The sequence below is a fragment of the Squalius cephalus genome (genome assembly GCF_949319135.1).
Source record: "Squalius cephalus genome assembly, chromosome: 16".
In the NCBI taxonomy this organism is placed as follows: domain Eukaryota; kingdom Metazoa; phylum Chordata; class Actinopteri; order Cypriniformes; family Leuciscidae; genus Squalius; species Squalius cephalus.
Window position 1 is genome coordinate 10462915 of NC_137137.1, and position 23369 is coordinate 10486283.

General features: G+C 38.5%; 1 protein-coding gene across 3 annotated transcripts in view; it reads right to left on the bottom strand.

Moving 5' to 3' along the window:
• sema6bb (sema domain, transmembrane domain (TM), and cytoplasmic domain, (semaphorin) 6Bb) overlaps positions 1 to 23369 on the bottom strand; it is a 125773-nt gene that overhangs the window by 11095 nt on the left and 91309 nt on the right. For all 3 annotated transcript variants that reach the window (XM_079897848.1, XM_079897850.1, XM_079897849.1), the window contains 7 exons: positions 22135 to 22352; positions 13644 to 13775; positions 13386 to 13535; positions 12580 to 12759; positions 10267 to 10407; positions 8368 to 8445; positions 7097 to 7155 (listed from right to left, as the gene is read on the bottom strand). In XM_079897848.1, coding sequence (XP_079753974.1) covers positions 7097 to 7155; positions 8368 to 8445; positions 10267 to 10407; positions 12580 to 12759; positions 13386 to 13535; positions 13644 to 13775; positions 22135 to 22352 — 958 coding nt within the window. The remainder of the gene's footprint in view (positions 1 to 7096; positions 7156 to 8367; positions 8446 to 10266; positions 10408 to 12579; positions 12760 to 13385; positions 13536 to 13643; positions 13776 to 22134; positions 22353 to 23369) is intronic.

Below are 23369 nucleotides of genomic sequence, written 5' to 3' on the forward strand. Positions count from 1 at the left end.
TGAAGGATCATGTGACACTGAAGACTGGAGTAATGATGCTGAAAATTCAGCTTTGCCATCACAGGAATAAATTACATTATCATTTTTTATAATATTTCACAATATTACAGTTTTACTATATCAAATAAATGCTGCCTTGGTGAATATAAGACACTTCTTTCAAAAACATAAAAAAATCTAACCAATCCCAAACTTTTGAACAGTAGTGTTATGAGATGTATAACTACAGCTGATACCAATTACAGTGGAGAAGCAAATTTGCCAGCATGTGCCCTCATTGCCTTTTTCTGCATGGCTGTCATCCCACTCCACGAGAATGACAGCACCGTGCACTTCTTTGTGTAACATGGACTTCAATTAGATTGTGATTGCAACCCACTGTTTGCAGAGTCAAAACACCACCTTTCTCCAGGAAATATTTTAGCAGCAGCGTAATTGCCTCCATCTGTGTCAACTCTGTGATTATATTAAAATGCTTTAGCAGCAACGTACACGGGAGAAAAGGGTAAGCGGGAGGGCTATAGATGCAAAAAAAGAGTAATGGGGCTTATGACTCTCTGTTCTTTATACACGTACTGTAGTTGAACTGCAGATTCGAGGAGAAGCCTCATTTTGCAGTCCATTCACTCGTAACAACGGCAGGGCATGACAGTTTTCTCCTACACTAATGCCTCCCTCCCTTTTAATGCCTGGTTTAACAGCGTTGACATTTGCTGATGAGTTTTCTGTGCAAACAATGACTCCGTCGGTACCACAAGCTTTTTGACAACAGCGGCAGGTATATTTAGATTGCACCCCAGTGTGAAAATTATTCAGTGAGCTTTGGGGTGGTCGACTTTTCAAAGGAATCTGTCAGGAGTTTTTGGGAACCGTAATTCATCAAAGCTAAATTATCCTTTGGGACTGTTTGCACAGTTAGCTTACAATGAACTGACTAAAGGAATAGTCTGAATTGGATGAATTCCTAACTTTCTAACCGAATGTAATTACTATTATAGGTCTTACTTCCTTTGGCATAGTAACTCACAGTCTGCTCCACCCCTCATATGACCAGAAATTTTACAATGAAAAGGATACTGTTGAAGTTTAAGGACCGTTAAATTAGCCGCTAATCCTGTAATCGATACGGCTGACTTAAAGGTCGTGACTTGTAAAGGGTTAACACCACATTGGGCTGAGATCAGGCGAGAGAGCAAAGTGTCCGCCCAGGCTGGAATGTAAAAACTCATGCGATCCTCTCTCATGCTAGCATTTCTCTCTTTATACAACATGCACTCAGCATTCTAACAACAAACAAGTTAATTGTTTCAAGCACTGTTGATGATTTCTTGAGCAAAGTTGTTGCAGCTAGCGTAGTCATAATCCATCATTATGCAAGAACTCGTAAACCTGGCAGCCTATCTAAACTGAGAGAGAGAAGTAGAAAGATAAAGCCAAAGAGATAGGCCCTCAAAATGCAGAAAGACAAGTGGCTGTTGGCGGCCGTGTCTCGGGCCTTTGAGGGCAGGCCTCACAGGTCAACTAAATTAAAGCGTCTGATGTCTACATCTACTTTGATCAGCTCCCCTCTGGAGTATCAGGCAAAAGGGGAGCTGACATTTTGAATCAGATCGCTAAGTGCTTGGTCAGGGCACAGGAAGAGCAGTCGCATCTCTAATTACGGTCCTCACACTGTTGAACAAAATGAGAGAGACGGAAGGAACTGCCTGATCGGTTACTCAAACACCAAGGTGAAGTGAAGGTGGAAGAAAGATACAGAAAGATATATTTGGGCAGTAACATCCTACAGAAGTGTCCAGCAATGTGACAAGCTATGCACCATTAAAACTGAATTCTTTCTTCTCATTCTTTCTAATTACTATGGATGGAGCTTTTACAGCCTCATTTTAATGACTTCAAAATACTTTTAAAAACTCATTTGTCTCACTGCAGGACCACTTAATAGGGTCATAATGAAAAATCCAATGTCCCCCTTTAACAAAATTCATTCATTTTTTGTAGCTTTTTTTTTAAATCAAAACTTCATAAACAGTGAAAAAACAGCATTAATTGGAACTAAAATGTCTCATTCTGAATTAAATTATGTCTGTCACTAACATTATAAGTGGACTTCAGGGAATTTGTTTTTAATGAAATTACCTCTAAATGAGCTGCAATCCACCTTGTTTTTCAACACGGATGTAAGCTATTTTCTGTGAATGTGAAATACTTCCATTCATTAGCTGCTTTAAGTACTGCAATAAACTAGAAGAAAATAACAAACTGCACTAAAACTATATGAGCTACAAACCAGTGTTTATGATTACAATAATACATAAAAATTATATGATAAATTAAGTTTTTGTACAGCTATAACAACAAACTGGCTAAGACTGGAAGCCTTGCATTTTCCAGTTACAAATTCAAATAGTTAGAAAGGGGTCATGTAGAAAAATCAAATTTTACTTGATCTATTGAGAAAAAAAGATCTTGATGTACCATTAACACACTCTTCCTTTCCAAACTGAAAACATTTATTGAAAAAAAGCTGCAAAAAATATCCATTACTTCTGCTTTGCAAAATTACTCACATAGTAGAGAAATGTATGATATGATATCGAACTGAAATTGGCAAAATGGTCATTTACAGTATAACAATAAAAATACCTAAAATCTTGATGTTGACAAAAAAGGTTCATGTTATGCGTCAACTTTGTTTGTACCGCACTTTTAAAGAGTACTGGTTTTTGAGAAAGAGTAAATTTACAACATTTGTAAACCAAGAGAGGCAGAGTGAAAGTGTGAGGGAATGAGAAATCGCTTCTGCAGTGCAGACGGGAACATGTCAGAGAGTTATAACAGCGCAAGGCCTTTGGGAATTGCAGCAGTGACGGTTCTGTGACACGGGAGACATCAGAGCTTGCTCTCTACATCACTCACGGCCTTTTCTGCACACCCAACCCCACCCCAGACACTTGCCCTCAGTCACGGGGCTCCAGCTTGTCTGACAACCACCACCACCACTCCTCCATCTATACTTGCTTTACTTCATCTCTCTACCATTTTGTGCTCTGCATCTGCCTCGTTGGTTTATGGATCCCACCCTTCGTAATCATTCAGCCCAGATCGAGTCAGAGAGACGAGATGAAAATCAATTCTTTTCCTCTGCCCCCACTTCCACTGACCACTTTTCTGTCGTTAAGCAGAAGCTGTTAACATCAGCCATCTAAGCCCTGTCGGACATGCAAGCGGACATCTGGGGTCATATGAAGTTCAGTCTTATCCGGGTGATCTCCATCACTGAGGCTGCCCCCCCGAATCTTCTGTCTGTAACCCTCCCAGCAGTAGATGAAAGCCAGTCACCAGCTACAAACTGTGATGGATGCAGTGCTACATCCTCTAAACTGCCCACTTCTCAACCCCTGGCCTGCGTCTCTCTGCACTGCAGGCCCAGGAGAAGCACACTTGAGGAGCGTGATGGATGTGACATGCGGTCTGCTGATCAAAGCCTTGCAGGCAAACACTTATTTACACACGACTTATTACAGATGAAGAATGAGATGCAAGCCCCCAGTCTAAGAGTCACTAGAAAGACACTAGACAAGAGAGACACCCTACCTACCAGACCAGCTTAAACCAGCGTGAGTTTACATGCTGATCATCACTGGTTTATGTCAGTTAGTGACTAAATCTAAATCTAATATTCCTTAAAACAAGATCAATTTACTCTAGAAGCAACACTACATAAGATATTAAGACTTGATTTTGTAGATTATTTTGATAAATGTTTTGAACATAAGCTTATTTTGTCTTACTGCACTGGCAAATTTTTCACTTGTTTTGAACTTGTTAATACTTAAAAATCTGCCACCGCAGTAGTAAGACACCTGCATTAAAGATACAGTCGCAGAAAACATGCCTTAATATTTAATGCAGTGTTGCTTCTTATGTATCTTGTTTCAAGGATTTCTAGACATTTTACTAGAAAATATGGCAGCAGCAATTCTGCACAGCAGAAAAAAAGAAAAAAAGAAGGCAGGAATTCTACACAGCAACTCTATTATATTGGGTAAAGTTAATTCTGAAACAGAATTAAATATTTTGATCAATACTTTCAATACTGAATGAAATAGAAGTATACACTTCTATTTAGTTTCAATAGAAGGTAACACTTTAAAAAATACATATATAATAATAAAATCATAAGATGTACAGTGAGGAAAATAAGTATTTGAACACCCTGCTATTTTGCAAGTTCTCCCACTTAGAAATCATGGAGGGGTCTGAAATTGTCATCGTAGGTGCATGTCCACTGTGAGAGACATAATCTAAAAAAAATAATCCAGAAATCACAATGTATGATTTTTTAACTATTTATTTGTATGATACAGCTGCAAATAAGTATTTGAACACCTGAGAAAATCAATGTTAATATTTGGTACAGTAGCCTTTGTTTGCAATTACAGAGGTCAAACGTTTCCTGTAGTTTTTCACCAGGTTTGCACACACTGCAGGAGGGATTTTGGTCCACTCCTCCACACAGATCTTCTCTAGATCAGTCAGGTTTCTGGGCTGTCGCTGAGAAACACGGAGTTTGAGCTTCCTCCAAAGATTCTCTATTGGGTTTAGGTCTGGAGACTGGCTAGGCCACGCCAGAACCTTGATATGCTTCTTACAGAGCCACTCCTTGGTTATCCTGGCTGTGTGCTTCGGGTCATTGTCATGTTGGAAGACCCAGCCTCGACCCATCTTCAATGCTCTAACTGAGGGAAGGAGGTTGTTCCCCAAAATCTCGCAATACATGGCCCCGGTCATCCTCTCCTTAATACAGTGCAGTCGCCCTGTCCCATGTGCAGAAAAACACCCCCAAAGCATGATGCTACCACCCCCATGCTTCACAGTAGGGATGGTGTTCTTGGGATGGTACTCATCATTCTTCTTCCTCCAAACACGTTTAGTGGAATTATGACCAAAAAGTTCTATTTTGGTCTCATCTGACCACATGACTTTCTCCCATGACTCCTCTGGATCATCCAAATGGTCATTGGCAAACTTAAGACGGGCCTTGACATGTGCTGGTTTAAGCAGGGGAACCTTCCAAACCATGACGTCTTAGTGTATTACCAACAGTAACATTGGAAATGGTGGTCCCAGCTCTTTTCAGGTCATTGACCAGCTCCTCCCGTGTAGTTCTGGGCTGATTTCTCACCTTACTTAGGATCATTGAGACCCCACGAGGTGAGATCTTGCATGGAGCCCCAGTCCAAGGGAGATTGACAGTCATGTTTAGTTTCTTCCATTTTCTAATGATTGCTCCAACAGTGGACCTTTTTTCACCAAGCTGCTTGGCAATTTCCCCGTAGCCCTTTCCAGCCTTGTGGAGGTGTACAATTTTGTCTCTAGTGTCTTTGGACAGCTCTTTGGTCTTGGCCATGTTAGTAGTTGGATTCTTACTGATTGTATGGGGTGGACAGGTGTCTTTATGCAGCTAACGACCTCAAACAGGTGCATCTAATTTAGGATAATATATAATAATAATAATAATAATAATTCATTACATTTATATAGCGCTTTTCTAGGCAGGCCTACTCAAAGCGCTTTTACATGAAAGGGGGAATCTCCTCAACCACCACCAATGTGCAGCATCCACTTGGATGATGCGACGGCAGCCATATTGCGCCAGAACGCCCACCACACACCAGCTTACTGGTGGAGAGGAGACAGTGATGAAGCCAATCAGTATATGGGGATGATTAGGAGGCCATGATGGACAGAGGCCAAGGGGCAAATTTGGCCAGGATGCCGGGGTTAAACCCCTACTCTTTTTCGAAGGACAACCTGGGATTTTTAATGACCACAGAGAGTCAGGACCTCGGTAAATGGAGTGGAGGTAGACATTTTAAAGGTAGACTAACAGGTACAAATATACAAATATATAGTTAGAAAATCATATATTGTGATTTCTGGATTTTTTTTTTTAGATTATGTCTCTCACAGTGGACATGCACCTACGATGACAATTTCAGACCCCTCCATGATTTCCAAGTGGGAGAACTTGCAAAATAGCAGGGTGTTCAAATACTTATTTTCCTCACTGTATAAATAAAACATTAATGTATTATCTATAATGAACATTACATTAACAGTGAACAATAGTATATAATTGTATTTATTATTAATTTATTATTAACATAAATTATATGAATAATTTGAGATATATGAATTATTATAAATATAATAATAATAATAATTATATATCATACTATATTATTTCAAATTAATCTATATTTATGAATGCTTTAAAAAATGGTTGTTTGTTAGGTTAGCTCATGATACCTGATGCATTAATTAATTAAAAATAATTAAAAATAATTTAACAATATCTCATTGGAATGCAGGTCTTTTAAAAGTATTTGAAACAGAACAAACTTTTTTCTGTAAGGAAGTTTTGTAAGAGTATCAAAAAACAAAATAAAGCTCTCTTACATCACATTATTCATAATGCTGTGACAGAGCTACTATTTTTTCCCCTGACTTACTGATCTTCTCCATTAGGAAACACATTAGCAAATACAGCAGTTGGCCCCACCACCCCATTACTTTCTGGCTTGTGCACCACAACTGAAACAGGGCCTGGAAAACTTCAAAAGCTCCTGATGAGCAGATTAAAATCCAGCCAGGCAGACATGATCATTATGCAATATTTATACATCCCGAGTGTTTGTGGCTCACAGCAGATGAACGAGGTCTCCTGTGGTGGACCCAAGATTAACATGCACCAATGCCTGTGCAGAATCAGCGGTGAGATCAAAGGGGTTCTACATCGACTGAGTATTTCAGACTGAACGATTGATTTGCTGCGATGAACCCCACCCAGAGAGGTTCACCCAGAACTCGACGCTGTTCCAAGACGAACATAATAGGAGATGAAAAGGGAACTATATATAGAAAGCGTGAGTTGTGATCGCCACGCACCCGAACAGAGGCTCTTGCAGCAGAACAGAAGCTCAAAATGGGGCGGAAAACGACGGCGGCTGCAGGTCTGACGGGACGAGGGGAGAGAACGAGAGGTCACAGCATGAAGAGTTTTATTGTTGTAATAAAAATGTACTCTTACCATCGCAGTCGCCCAAGTGAGAAGTGTTTCCATGCTCGACGTCTTGCTCGAAGGGAAGCCTGTGGCGAAAGAACAGTAGTAGAATCATTCATCAGCAAACCACATAAACAGGCCATAAAACTGCACCGTCTGAATTACAGTAATACCTGTGTATTTTCTCTCTCTCTCTCTTTTTCTTTGAAAGAAAAACACCATTTTAAATGCTGTCTTTTTTCTGGTCTAGATAATATTTGATAATAAGCAATATTGCAAATTAAAAGCCTGTGCAGGATGTGTGCAGAAACTCAATCTGTGCTCGTGATCAAATCTTGTACACACAGAGGCATCACAGTGCTCTATTAGAGATGTTCTGTGTTACCTTAAAGCCACATTAATGAAGAAAAATGACTGCAGTCGAAACACGAATGGCTTCCTTCCAACCGCATAAGTCAAACAGAGGAAAGGCCGAAGGCTACGCACAGCAGAAGCGTGCATTGGGGGACCAGCCTCTTTCCACTACCGTCGGCAATTAGTTAAAGCCCAGGACAACAAGGCAGCCAGGGGTCTTTTACTGCCAGGGTCTTAGTTTTTCAGAAGATACGTTTACACCCGTGTGGTTAAACGCTTTCTGTGAAATGTCTATAAAATATAATGTTTCTACAACCTGCAGGCGCAGAGCAGTAATCTCCACAACTCCTCTGAGAGAAGATGGCTGTTTTTCTTTTTATACTATAGCGGTAAACCACCCCGAGAATTTAAATGAGCACACAGATTCCTTCCCGCCGCTCTCCTGAGGATGAACATTAGCCATACTGTAGAAATTGAGAAGCACATAAAGACAGATAAACAGCCGACAGAACGTTCCTGCACTTGTTTTGCATATTCACGGTTTGTGTATATTAGCAAGTGGCAGTAATTAGAACTACTTCTGTATCGTTTTTCCACTGTGAAATTCAATTGGTGAGAATTTTTCAGCATTACGCGAGACGGAATCGATCGACAGGTTGACCGTCCTTGGTAAATCAAATCAGATCCAGCCAGAGAGCTGTAATTGCATAACGGCGCTGAGGTAAAACGTCTCCAAGTTTTGATCTCAGAATACCGGCAGACAACCTGTATTTGCACACAAAACTCAATAAAACTGTCTCTCTGAGGACGGATATAATTTCACAAGTGTATTTAAACAGAGGCACAACACAAAACGCAGTTTTTTAGATGCTTTGTCTGAAGATGGAACTCTTTTTGTTTATGTAAAAAGATGTTGTGTTATCAGGTACATTGTCGAAACTCACCTGGTACCCGCACGGAGGAAAGAGCAGGTGCTTCCTCTGGTCCAGCCGCAATAGGGATCCCGTGAGGCGATGCAGTTTCTGTGAAACAACAGAAAAAAGAATGAATGATACCCCTACAGCGCCAGACTGTATATAGTTTAATTCCGCTGGATTTCATCCAAGTATGATCCACCTGGTTCAGTGCACACATTAGATGTGTGACATGTGTTAGTGCGCCTCACTGGGCTGCACCGATGGCCCATGGGCACAGACACAGAGCACGGGCTGGTGCCTGTCCCTGACCAGTGATCACAGAAACACAGAGCTATCCTAGAGCTGAAAGCTATAAACAATTGCTAGAATTGTACTTAAAAGGACAAATGGTTCAGGCACTACATGATGTCACTATTCATGCTAAATTTGTATTTTAGGGGTAGGTTTAAGTTCTGGATTAGCTTAAATAGCTTTATTTAACAACAGTATCAATGAGTCAGTGGGAGGTTCCCAGGTGCATAGCTAGGTAAATGTATGGGTTTGTCCACAAAATTTAGATAAACATGAAAAAAACTCCCATTGGGAACATTTTGGGATATTGGAACTGAGACTTATTGATTAAACCATCAAAATATGAGTAGTATGTTATATTGGGAAGAAGACAACACTAAACTTGGTTAAGATATTTAAATGACAAAAATTAGCAATAAATAAATAAAAAAGACAAATATAATCAACTTTTTTTAACAATATAATTAGTTATTAATATTTTGTTGGTTCTCCTTGTTTTTGATTACAGCAGCTATTATCAAGGAATCCGCTTGTTAAGTCTGATGTCACGTGTCACCATTTCACATGTGCAAGCGCTCTATTAGATACCAAAAGCAAACAACAAACAGTGCTAATATACTGTACATTCAGTGTGCTGTAATACTACCAAAAAATCATGATCCTAACTTATCTCCATAGCGAAATCTCAGTTGGCCAGAGAGTGATTCGTCTTTTATAAATCTTTAAAATATTGGTGTCCGGGACGCCATGAGCTCGGAGACTGTAGTGTACACTGTAACGTTTTAAAAGCTTAAAAGTGTGATATGATTAAATAGTGCTCATAAATGGCTGTTGAGATAGTATATGGAGGCTTGGACCCAGAAACAGAATTCCCTACATCACAACTTAACAACCGAATAAGCTTTGCGCATATGTCATGCATAATATCTTGCCAAGCCTTCTTAAATTTTTCCCAAAGGTGAGATTCATTCATCAGCTTTGTTTGAGGTACAGAATTTCCCAAAGGTTTTCAATGGGATTTGCATGTGTGGTGTGTTTTAGATCGTTACTGTGTTAGAAATGACACGTTCGATCTCCAAACAGATGCTCCATACTGACTTGTCCTCAAGCCACTTCTTGGATGTCTTTGCAACTTGGACAGGAGCATTGTCTTGTTGAAGAGCAACATCTGATAATTCCTCTTTAGATAACTTTTCAATTGTGGAAAGCAAGTCATTCTGCAATATTCTCCAGCACTCCAAAGCATTAAATTACTTTTCACAGTAGCTCACCAATACCAGCAGCTAAAAAGGCATCCCACACAATGACACCTCTTCCTCCATGCTTCACTGTGGTAGAGATGCATTTATTATAATATTTCTTACCAGATTTTCGAAGACACCGCTCTGGAGCATCACCGTGCAACTCGTGTTTCATCACTCCACACAACTTCCCATTTTCTGCCAAAGACTTCATTCTGTCTTTGATGTTTGTTTTTCTGAGACAGCAATGGCTTTTTAAGTAGTGCATTTGCTTAAATTTAGTTAATTTCCTGACCAATAATTTGTGGTTAAGACAATTACATGCTTAGTGTTTAGCCATTCTTGGAGTGTGAGTGTGTGTGTGTGTGTGTGTGTGTGTGTGTGTGTCACTTACTTCATGCAGCGGGAATAGAGCTGGCAGCGTGCTACAGGCACTTTGATCACGCAAGAGGGAAAAGCCAGTAGGAGGCTGTGACTGATGCGGTCCAGCGTGAGAGAGAGCAGCTGCCTGGCCTGAGGAGAGTCCGTCCCACACCTGGAACACACACGGTCCAAATCAATTTGCAACAAATTAAAAGAGTGCAGGGAGAAAGTCAAACACAATTTACACAGAGAAAACACTCAAGCACAGTTTGATACAGAATGACCTTAATAAAGCCTAAACACTCAAGCCTAACATAGTCTGATAATGTTTATCGGAACTCGATATACACACACACACTATATACTATCCTTTTAACACATTAGACATTGGACCTAAGTTATGAAAGTTTGCTGTCATCTTGAAACTAATATTATTAAAGATCATGAAAAATTTCCACCAAGGCCATCTATCCATTAAGATTCCAGCTTGTTATATGCGTCTAATGAACCGACTCTAACTTTCACCCTCTGAATGAAAAATAGGATGAGGCGTAAAGGGCTTCAAACAGAAAACGCGTGTCGTATTAATGCGATATCATATTAATGTGTTGTCACTTTGTGCTTGGCCTCAGTAACTAATCAGATTGATATCTGGGAGTCTGGCAGCCGCCCACTCCTCTGTGCTTTACACTTAATTGGCACTTACCACTTAGAGTATCTCTTTTGCACTTGCCATGCTGGCTTGAAAGCACATTTGTTTGTATACATATACACACATACATGACATATGGTTATAGAAACGTTTAGGATAATGGCCTCAATAGCAGTGGAGATATCATTAGTACTTTATGCATCGGATCGGAGTAATGAGCCACACTTACCAAAGGCCATGAGAAAGAAGAACAAGCTCACTTCAAAAAGTCATTTTCCTCATCAGCATTTTAGTGTTATTTTACAGAAAGAAAAAACAGATCAATTTACTTGAGAAGCAAAAAGAAATACAGACTAGAAAATCTATGTTGAAAATATAACTCAAACAATTAAAAATTAATTAAATGAATTACATTATATGGCAAATATTCTGATTAATCATATATATATATATATATATATATATATATATATATATATATATATATATATATATATATATATACACACACACACAATATGTATATACACAATATGTATATACAATCATATAGGTGAATATGTATATACTGTGCCACTAAATTAACACATTTAATTGACAGCCCTGGTTGAAAAATGCATAGTGAGAGAGAAAAAAATGAATGAATGAATCATTGCAGTCGTACAGCTCCTTTTTTAGGCAGACAAAACAAGTAACGAAAACAGGAAGAGAACAGAGAGAGGGTGAGATAAAGAGGTGCCACTGGCAAGTTTAAACTGATTTACGAAGAAAAAAGCTGGCTCTCTTGACACGTGAGTAGGAGAGCAAAACAGAAGACGTAAGAGATGAATATGAACCACTGCTATAGTTAGATCACAGAAAACAAGCGAGAAAAAGACTATTACATAGACAAAAGCCAGACAACTTACACAGAAGATACAAAGACAGTGAGATAAAAGGAAAGCGTTTATAAAAAAAGAGATTGACATGAATTAACACCCAAGCCAGCCATCTTAATTGTGTTTGTTTCGCTACAGTCAGTGTCTTGATCGATATGGATGATGACACATGCATTTTTGAGCAGTTTCCATCGGTCGCGGCCTCCTTGACCCTGCGCGTGTCAAATGATTTACCTCTTTACCGCCGTGTGATGAGAGATGGCAGAGGTTATGCAAGGCCAGCATGATCGGAGCCTGATCTGATTACTCCATCTACACTCCTCTGATTAGCCTGTTTCCCGCTGCGCTAGACAAAGCTAGCACTGTCAAAGCCGCCATTCTCACCACACACACACTCCTACTCTGATAAATTGCATGGACATTTTTAGTGATTCGTGCTGATTCATGTTTTATCAGGGGTCTTTGTTTTGTTTAGCTAATTCTGTGTTTGGAAATTAACACCCTGCAGACAGGCTAACCAGATTTACAGCATATGTTTTTTGCTTTAGACTAGAGTGTAAAAAGTTTCTCGGTTTTTTAATTAGTGGTATCGAATGTGCGAATGTGAGGAGAAACAGAATAAACAGCATTTTGTCTGTTTGGATCAGGGTGCAATTAGCACAATATCCATGGAAAATGAGTGTTGCTTGCAAACTCCTACCACCTTCAGCAAGAAATAATGACCAGCTAACGCCCCATCTGTTTGCATGCTGTGGCTTGTGATTCTCCACCAAAATACAATCACAAAAGGGCACGTTTCAAAATTAACCTCTACCTGTCTGGGTTGTAGCCTTCCAGTTCCTCGAGGAACACATTGCTGTTCGTCACAGTGTTATCCCTGTTAGGGGTAACGAGGAATTTGAGGATGGTCCCTCGGCTGGAACCCAGGAAAAGGACTGTCTGGTTGCCATAGGGACCGGCGTTTGTGTCCACCACCATTTTGTTGAGCTGGTATCTGAAAGCAACAGAAGACAACTTAATTAATTCTCAAATGAGGCCGAATGTGGAAGAGAGGCATTAAATTGTAAACCAAAACCTGCTGCCAAAATAACAAAACGCATAAATCCGAAAAGCAATTTGCATTGACAAACTGGCATATCTTGAGGAAACCAAAACTGCTCTACTAGGATGATTCAGCTTTCTAAAATAAGACTCATCTCCTTGAGTGTTTAAAATGACATAAACAACTTGTCACCATAATCTTGTTGTGCCCTGTGGGATGCTGAGAAACCCCAGCTGCTGGAACCCCATAGTCTGAAGACTGAGATTGGACAGATACTAATGCGAGCAGACGACACAGGCTGGAACTTAGAGAAGAAAAGCATGACCGGGCGAAGTTAGCAGCTAGTGTTCTTTTGCTTGACTTTTGCCAGCTTCTGAAGTTTGAAGTTGGTCATTTGCTGGCCCAAGGTAGTCTAGGTGGTTGATGGACTACCAGTCCATTGAGTTCGACTTGATAGCTCAACTAGGGCTGGTACTCCACTTCAGACCAGTGACAAACCAGATACCATGTTCCCTGTATGACCTGGTTTTAACAGTAGACAACCTGGTCTAGGCTGCCTGAGAGAAAGTTGTCCTCACCTGACCATGGTCCTAACAATCCATGGTCTCTGACCGAGCGATGGGACGGCTTCATCCATCAGCGGATGGGTCTTGACAAAAGTTAGCATATCATCGGGGAAAGAGTTGGAGGAGTTGAACTTCGTGCCTTGAATGGCACAACCACCCGGCCTGAGAAATTCATAAACACAGCGCATTATTATAAACTTTCTCTCTGCAGGTTGGCATTTGAGGACATAAAACACTCTCTAAAGTTGTAAATGTCATTTCATTCAGTACCTCGGTTTGGGCACAACCTCATCTGGAACAGGTGTCCATATCGACTCGGGCGATTTCTGCTCTTTAAATCTTCCATCAAACACTCCGGCCAGCTGCTCCATGTCGAAAGCACACACTGCAGAGCCAGGAATGCTGCAAAAACACGGCACAATGTTCGTATTATGTGATACTCAGACCTGTTCTGTTTCCGTGATACTCAGATCTGTTCTGTTTCCATGATACTGCTCTGTGATGGAGGAGGCTTGCAACACCAAATGGATTTCATTTATCACTAACATGTCGAAAAAACATTAGTTGAGAGCCTTGAAAGGTCCATACAGAGGGTAGTTGGACAGTCATTTCAAGGTAACTAGAGCAGAGAATATTGTCCAGAGCTGTCACAGGAAACATTGGGTGACTGCAAGCTCTTCCAGTCCTTGACCTTTACTTCCCACTGAGGAACTATTCAAGAACGCAGCAATACACAAATGCAACAGTGAGAAACATTCTTGGGTTTCTCCAACAATAATACAAGTGGCTCAATAGAAAGCCACATGATGAATCAGAATTCAACATGACCAATACTCATATGGAGCACAGAGTCATACACACACAGACAAAACAACATTAGGGTAACAGATTACACTAAAATAATGCAATACACATTAACTAAACAGAAAATGTAAAACAAAACATAATAAACTAATGTATATTAATGAAAACAAAAATAAGAAACTTAATTATCTATATGAAATATATTCATATGTCTTGTCAAGCAGGGACTTGTCCTTGGGAATGTCCTTCTAACGTGTAAAATTACATAATTAATCTTTTAGTTTTTAGTTTTACAAAAATGTACAGATAATGTAAAACTGCATGTAATTCGAAGTTTAGACCATTTTGTTTTTATTGTATTGTATTTTACACCTAAAGTTGTCCAATCAACAGTTTATTTATTTTAGTGTATGTGACTGCCTGCATCTTAAAGGAATCCAATTATATTGTAATATGGAAATAATTAGTATTTCTATTACTTAGACTTGGAATCATGGACTTAAATCAACCCCTAGCAATTAGCATCTTCATGCCATGAACAAGGAATACCTTAAAATGTGTGGTTTGTATTCTGATTGCATCTCTTAATGTATAATGTTTCCTTCTTGAGCATGACCTTCTTGAGAAATGAATGTTTTCACCTTTTGTAATAATTGTGTATGAGTCCCTCTATTATCCTCAGTGTGAAAAGATGGATCTCAAAATCATACAGTCACTGTTGAAAAGGGTACAAAAATGCAGAAGATGCTAGAAAACCAAAGAATGTGCAGGAACTGGAGGATTTTTCTGAAGAAGAGTGGGCACTGATGAGGACAAACAAGGGACTCCATCAATCACAAAACATAAAAACAGTCGTGGATCATCCAGGAAACAACACACAGCATTACGATTCAAGTATATGTAAACTTTATTTTTACATTTTAAGGTTTATTTGTGTAAATGCAAAAGTAATTTGATCTTGTTCACTCTTTAAAATAAATTCAAAAGGGGAAATTGGACTCAAAAGGGGGTTTTCACAATGGTGCGAAATAGAACGATTTTGGGTTCTCAAAATAAACTTTCATTGATTAGTTCTTAGACCATTTTTTCTTAGTGTGAAAACAATTGAATAATTTAAAGAACTTTTTTCACTATAAAGCACACTTTTCCACTTTAGCACAATGGATAGGTTCCATGGATGGATAGGTTCAAAGAACTTTTATTTTTAAGAGTGCGAACTGTATGTAAACATCTGTTATGTGAAACAGCTTATTCAGGACAATACTAAATAAAAATAACATGCAATTTTTATGATCTCTCTTATTTTGTAAAAATGCATTATATCTTGCATATTCTGCAAGGGGTATGTAAACATGAATATGAGCAGAACTGTTTGTTTGTTATGGATTTTTTTGTAAATCTTACACATCTCAGTTTCTCCATACAGCAATTTTTATGAAAGATCTAAAAATGCACATAAAAATACATGAATGGAAACCCAAATCGTGATTGCATCTCTCTCTCTCCTCCTACTGCAACACTGAGCTTCATTCTCTAAACTGTCCTGAAGTGATTTGTCTCTGGTGAAGTGACAGCTTTCAGCACTTAAAGACTTTCTTAAGAGAGAAGAGAGAGTCATACAGGGTGAGTCAGTTCAGTTCTCGTTTACGCCCACTCACTCTATCCTTCTCTACTTCCTCCTCAGATTCCTGGCACTGACATACTTTATAAGTACAAGCCACAGCTGTATTCTCATGCATCCTTGACACAGGTGAGTCGTTCACTCCCTCTCCATCGCTCTCTTGAGCTCTTTAGCTCTCACAATTTTCTTGGTGCACACAGTAAGTTTGTCACCCAGGATTCTATGGGCTATGACTCTAAGAGATTGGGTGGCAGGTTCAGGTCTGGATGGAGTGACACCCAAGCTGACCTGGCAAAATCACCCATGCTGATCTGGGCTTTGTGGTCAGTATAAACCATGCTTGAGTATGTCTTGCTGGGTTTGGAAGGGAATTAATGTGAGAGTCTGTAAAGCTCAGGGGCAGAAGCAAGGATAAACAGCTGTCTCCAATAGCATTGTGGGACACATCTGCAACATGTCCACTGGTTGCAGTGGGTTTTAATGTGTGTGTGTGTAAAAGCATAGACCAGAAAGCAGCTGAGAATGACCTACTGATTGACAGAGATGAAACTGTTCAAACGGTTCAGCTTCAGCATTCAGGCAATTTTCTGACAAGACCTCATTAGCCTCATATCAGCCTGAACATCAATGTCATCAGTCTGACACACTGCAGACCCTCCAAAAGGCCTGACAGGTGAACAACTTGCAGCATTGGCAGAACACGGCTTTCTCTTTTTAAAACAGAATATTACTTATGCATTCTTGTTTCTTTTAACATTTCTTTCACATACAAACTTATTTTATACACAAACATTATGTATATTTTCTAAAACGATTTTGTGCTAAACTATTATTGTTTATTATTATTATTTACTTTTATTATTTTTGTTGCATTTTATGAATAGTTCAGGTTTCTTACAGCCGTGATTCAGTTTACAATACCACCCACAAAACCCCAACATTTATGCTACTGTATCTTTAAAATGTTAATGTAAAAATTAAATAAACTGAGTTATAATTGGCTTACCTGAATACTGAATAGCTGATTGTGACATCAATATTATGATGATTATGAAGATTTCTAAATTACCAGTTTCAGTTTAGTTTACAAAAATGGTTTGAGTGCAATAAAACATTTTTACTAATGATTTTAATTGGTCTTTTTTGAATGGTTTGCAAGCATTTAGAATATATATAAGCAACAACAGTGCATACAATATTAAGGCTTGTTTTCAGATTCGTATTTTGTCTTACTGGACCAGCAGAATTTTCACTAATTTTTTACTTGTTCATATTTAAAACAGGTAAAAAAAAAAACTGATAAAAGATAAAATCTCTCAAACCAAGTCTTAATATTGTATGCAGTGTTGCTTCAAATATATTTATATTTATCTTCAGATATTTGAACTGGAAAAACAAATCTGTTTTCCACAATGTGAAAAATTTGGAATGAGGCCGAGTAATTGATGACACAATTATTATTTTTGAGTGAACTATTACTTTAAACAAATTTATACTGTAAATATAATTCTATGATTAGTAAAGGAAGTCTGACTGAATTACTGTAACGTCTTCCAGTTTAAACAGAAAAGTTCCTCAGTCTCTTTCTTTATGTCTCACCTTGGAGCTCTGTCAAAATGCTTCTCCTTGCTCATTCCTCTTTTTCCTCTTCACCTTTATGAGCTCTCTCTGTCTCCACTCTCTCTTTAAAAGTCCCTCAGCTGCCTCAAACCCGAGCGTGTGCCTCTCCAGCAGATTCTGGCCTTCTTTGATTTCCCCCTTCAATCTGAACTCAGCATCCTCCTCCTGCATCCACCATGATCCACTGAGAGGATGATCTCACCTGCAGCCTCTCATTTACAACAATCTCACTTCATCTCTCCTGCTCTGCTTGGAGCCTCGACCTCACACCTCGAATCATCGGGAGCTCAAATGAGATGCAAACACCTCTCTCCCGCCTGCTCTGTTTCTGTGAGAGTGAAACCGGTCTTCTATACAGAGAATATTCTGAAAATACTTAATATGTATGAAGGCTCTTTAATGTTTTATTGGAACATATTTGATTCACCAAAGAATCATCTTCTTTTGAATGCTAGTGTACTATCTAGGAATGACCCGAGCCATGTCTAGGGATAAGAATATCTTGGACACTTGGAAGTGAGCTAAGATTTATCTTGAACTTGTAAACAACCTCCCAGAACTCCTAGCAACCATACAGCAAGCCCTGGAAATCATCCTCAACACCCTAGCACATGCTTTGACTCGTGTGGGCAACGCAAGTTCCCCCCTTTTCTTCCCATGATTTCATGTCATCTACTACAGTCCATGTGCACTAAACAAAGGGCAAAAAAGCAGAAAACTGTATTGATGCTTTATACACCAAAGTATAATGGAGAGAAATTATGACTCATTTTTTCCAGTCATGGTTTCAGGAAGTATTTTTCCCATTCATTTCTTCCAGAGAGATTTAAAAACATTCTTCAATGAAGAATAAGCCATGAACCAAACCAACCACCTCTGAAATGAATCATAACATTGCAAACTTTGATTTGAAGCAAACAAGTATACCACTCTTCGAAAGTTTGGGGTCAGCAACATCTTTTTTTAAAAGAAATTAATACTTCATTTTTTATATTTAATTATTAATAATAAAATAGAAATTTTGTTAAGCAAGGACACTTAAATTTGATCAAAAGTGACAGTAAAGACATTTTTAATTATATATATATATATATATATATTATATATTATATATATATATATATATATATATATATATATATATAAATTCTATTTAATTTTGAACTTTCTATTCATGAAAGGATCCTGAAAAATGCATCATGGTTTCCACAGGAATATTAAGCAACACAGCTGTTTTCAACATTAATTTCAACATAAAAAATGGTGTCTTCATCAAATCAGCTTATTGAATGAGCAGTTATGAAATCAGTTAATTTAAATGTTAATCATATTTCACAGTATTATTGTTTTTACTGTATTTTGATCAAATAAATGCAGCCTTGGTGAGCAAAAGAGACTTCATTCAAAAACATTACAACCCCAAACGTTTGAACGGTAGTGTATATGAAAATAAGAACCAAGTAAAGTACAAGACTACAGTACATGCCTCTTTTATGAAGGAACTAACTACTCATTCTATTAAGCATTACAAATTAGGGTTATTCATTCAAATCCCTACCAAGTACAAGCAACTGTGACTCTTGGCTTGTCTTATTTAGAAAAAATGTGCATGAATATTTAAAGTAAGATTTAAAATTTAAATCTGCTCATGTATAAAAAAATCAGCTTTTATGAGAAACATCAAAATTTGCAGAATAGTCCTGTAACCACTCTCCAATTGGCATGAGTCACCACTGACTTTTAGACAACCTGCACTTTATTACAGTCCTTCCCATAATACTTATACCCATCTCAACCACATCCCAGAATGCCCTCCTCTCATTCCCATAGTCCTCCCCTGCTGCTGCGTCTGCCACGCACTAACCGGTCCCGGCAATTTGTCTGAGAGCTCTTTAACAGACCACACATCCTCCCGGCAGGCTAGCGGAGCCCCCTGCGCTGTTTATAGAGGACTGCAGCTGCAGACGGGAATGCTTGTACAGCTGGACGCTCCCTGCCACTGCACCTCGGCGCTCCATCTCTTACTGAGCCCGCCGTGGATCCGTGCCCTCAGGATAAGAGGGGAGGAGAGGAACCCTGGCTCTATATGAGCCAGATGATAAAAACGTTTTTTAACTCTTGTGAAGGAGAGGTGGGGGAAGACGTGGGCTATTATTGACCGCCTCATTCATTCGTCCTTGAGTATCCCCCCCCCCCCCCCCCCCCACACACACACACACATACACACTCACACACAAATACTCATCCTTCATCTTTTTCTCTTCCCATCTCGACCCCCCAGAGCAGCCATTAGCAGGCTGAGATGTTATTAGACTTGGCATTTGCTGAGGTTTGGCCCATGCTCTGACATAAATACACATTTGCATGCTGGGAGTCCTGCCCTTCCTCCATCATTCAGAGGGTGCTCGTTGCTCTTCATTTGTCGCACGCACACAGGTCTCATAAAAATATTACAAATCATGCACGCTCTTACACACACTGAGGACATAGCTCAACAAGATATTAAATGAATTTTCAACTGATGTAGAGTCTGATATTTCACTTTCAAATAAAAAACAAAACCCATTACATTTAGATGACCTTTGCATTCATACTCAAAGTAAATATTTAAAAACATGAATGATTCAATAAAACTGTTAAATGTAATCTTTAGTAAATCTCAATAGGAATATACTGTACAATATAATACTGTGATTGCTAAATTCACATGTAGCATTAAAACAATTTTTTAAACATTTTATTTTTAATTTAGTTCGAATTTTTAATTGATTTAGTCTACATATTCAAAAGTTTTGGTCAGTGTGATTTTGTTTTTGAAAGAAATTAATACTTTTATCAGCAAGGATGATTTAATTTGATCAAAACCAAAAGTAAAGACATCTGTTGCAAAATTTAAAACAGATGCAGTTCTTTTTTAAAAAAAAAACAAACTTCTATCAATCAGATAATTCTTAAAAACATTAAAACATTAAAAAGAAGCACACCTGTTTTCAACATTGATAATAAGAAATAATTTCTAAAGGATCATGTAGATGCTGAAAATTCAGCTTTGCCATCACAGGAATAAATTAGATTTTAAATCATATTCAAGTAAAAACTGTTATTTTAAATGTGAATAATGCCACAAAATTACTGTTTTTACTGATCATATAAATGCAGCCTTTATGAGCATGAGACTTTTTTTTTTTTTTTTTTTTTTTACAATTTTGGGTGAACTGTCCCTTTAAGCACTGCAGTCACTCTCATACCTTGATCACACACACTGGTAGAAAAGTGCATACATGAACCATTTTCTATCAATTTTCCCTTCTCGTCATTTCCTCTCATAATGACTCTTTCAGCGTCTTCACATCCCTTTTGACAGCCCTCCGTCTTTTCATGTTCTCACATTCTTTCCTGTAATTATTTCCAGCAAACTCCATCAAAACATACACTTGCTCCCTGATCCCAAAAATATGTTTTGTTGTTGCTTTCCTCTCTAAGTGTGTCATTTTGGTGACAGCCTGTCAAGCATGTGTACATCTCCCCACATCAATTCCATTCCTCATTCTTACATCAATATATATCTCTTCCCCTTCCCGTTCTGTCACAGAGCCTCTCTACATGCCATTAAAACCTGCAATAATATTCCCTGCAGTGTCGCACCAGTGTTCTATATTCAGAGGTTTTTCACCCACAATCCCACAGGACGACCTAAACCCAGAGCGATTGTACCCGTTTCCCAGTGCTCTGCTGTTGCCACCAGCCTGTGATATTTCCAGCTCAACTGTCTATCAATGAGGCTGCTAATGCACTATATTTGGGAGTTTATCTCTTGAGATTCACAGTCTGGTTGGAATCAGGTGGTTCTTAGTCTTGAAAAAAAAACTAGAAACTTGAAACTTTAGCCACATTTTCAATGTGAAGGTCTATATTGCAGCTTATTCAATTAAGTGCTGCCCACTTTGTCAGAAAGAGGTCACCTATTCTATTCAATATGTCAGTGTTTTTTTTTTTTTTTTTTTTTTTTAAATAACCATTTTCTTTTTGAATATAGTTTAAATTGTAATTTCGTCCTGTGATGCAAAGCTGTATTTTCAGCATCATTACTCCAGTCTTCAGTGTCACATGATCCTTCAAAAATCATAATATGCTGATATGGTGCTTAAATAACATTTCCTATAATCAATGTTAAAAACTGTTTAATATTTTTTGTGGAAACTGATACATTTTTTCCTCAAGATTCTTTGATGAATATAAAGTTCAAAAGAACTGCATTTACTTAAAACTGATTTATTTGTAACAATGAAAATGTAATTACCGTCACTTAATGATCAATTGAATGCATCTTTTCTGAATAAAAATATAATAATTTTTTCAATCTACTGACCCTTTCCTTGTATATCTATTTGCTATCAAGAGTTTCCAACAAAATCTTTCAAAGATTGATTCCTAGCAAACTTTGGCAAATCCTGAGGCAAATTCATCTACAGAAAAGCTCATTGTAAAAGCCTAGAAACTTGCAAATACAACTTTTCTCAGTAGCAGACTGATAAAAACCAGTGCACCCTGACTCCTGGAAACTGGAAGCCAGCCAATCAGATAGAAGCTAGTGATTTCAACCAGTTTTTTCCATTTTCGTGCGCAATATGCATCGTGGGTGGTTCTTTTCTTGTTTCTTGACTGCTGCCGAGAAAAGGTTTTCGTCAGTGTTTGCACGTAAAGGCTGTGACCCACCTGTTGGAGGGTGTGGAGAAGACAGCGAGGATGATATCCCTGCCGTGCATGCGGATGATGGGACTGGTGGAATGCAGGAGGTTGAAGTAGAAGTGCGAGTCTCCTGGTATTGAGCAGTTCAGCCGAGCTTTCAGGAAGGACGTCCATTGCTTTTCGAGCACACGCTGCGAACCGCCCTGATCTGTTTTGCACACGCGTGCTACGCGAGACACAACCACCTAAGGTCACAGAAAATGGAATTAACTTGCATATTAATTATGAATTTTAAGCATTTGATAGTACGCACATCAAACAGTACTGTATCCTCTCCAAAAAGCCCTAAATCTTTTAATCCTTGTGGTTTTTAAGCAGATTTTGGAGAGTAGCTAGTCTGTGTAAAATGGGTAAGCTAATATAAATTCATTCATGAAAATGTCAGCATTCCCTAAAACGGGTTCGGCAAGTGATTTCAAAAGAGCTGAATCCAAAGTACAGTGGGTTTTTGTTCTCCTCGAGGTCCAGCAGTACAAATGCTTGCGCAAGCACAATTCTGTTCTTGCAGAAGTCTTGCATTGCTAATTCTCACATAATAGGAACCCTTGTTAGTGTGTCGATGTGTTTTTCTCAGTTTTCAGTAAATTATATTACGAATTTCAGTTGCCCTGAAAAACAACAACAGAAAAACAACTTCTGTGTGCTTAAATTACACTCAAAACAGCTTTATAGGGCATGCTTATTAAATTAAACATTCAGCACAAAAACAGGGAAAAGGTCATACTGCAGTCTGACTGGAAATACAGTAGTTAGTATTGACATTTGAATAATATTGCCAGACTGGACATACGGTAACACAATTTCAGATTACTCCCACTGTTTTTTCCCTGATCTTTCTCAACCGATCCCACAGGAAGGTTTAACTCCAATTTTTCTTTTGCAGCCCAGGAATTGTATGTTTATATTTATGCATTTGGCAGATGCTTCATCCAAACTAATTTACATTGCATTCAATGTATACATTTGATCATTTCCCTGGGAACTGAAACCATGATCTTGGTGTCATGTAACTGTTTAAGCAAGGGGAACTAAACTCAAATTCTTTATGAGACAACAAAATAGACACAAATAACACAATAGCTGATATGCAGTAAGACTAAAGAGCTATAAAATTAATGTGAATATCATAGCCCAAATCCTTTGCTCTTGGGAGAATTTATACTCTCTTAAAAATAAAGGTTCCAAAAGGCAGGCCATAGAAG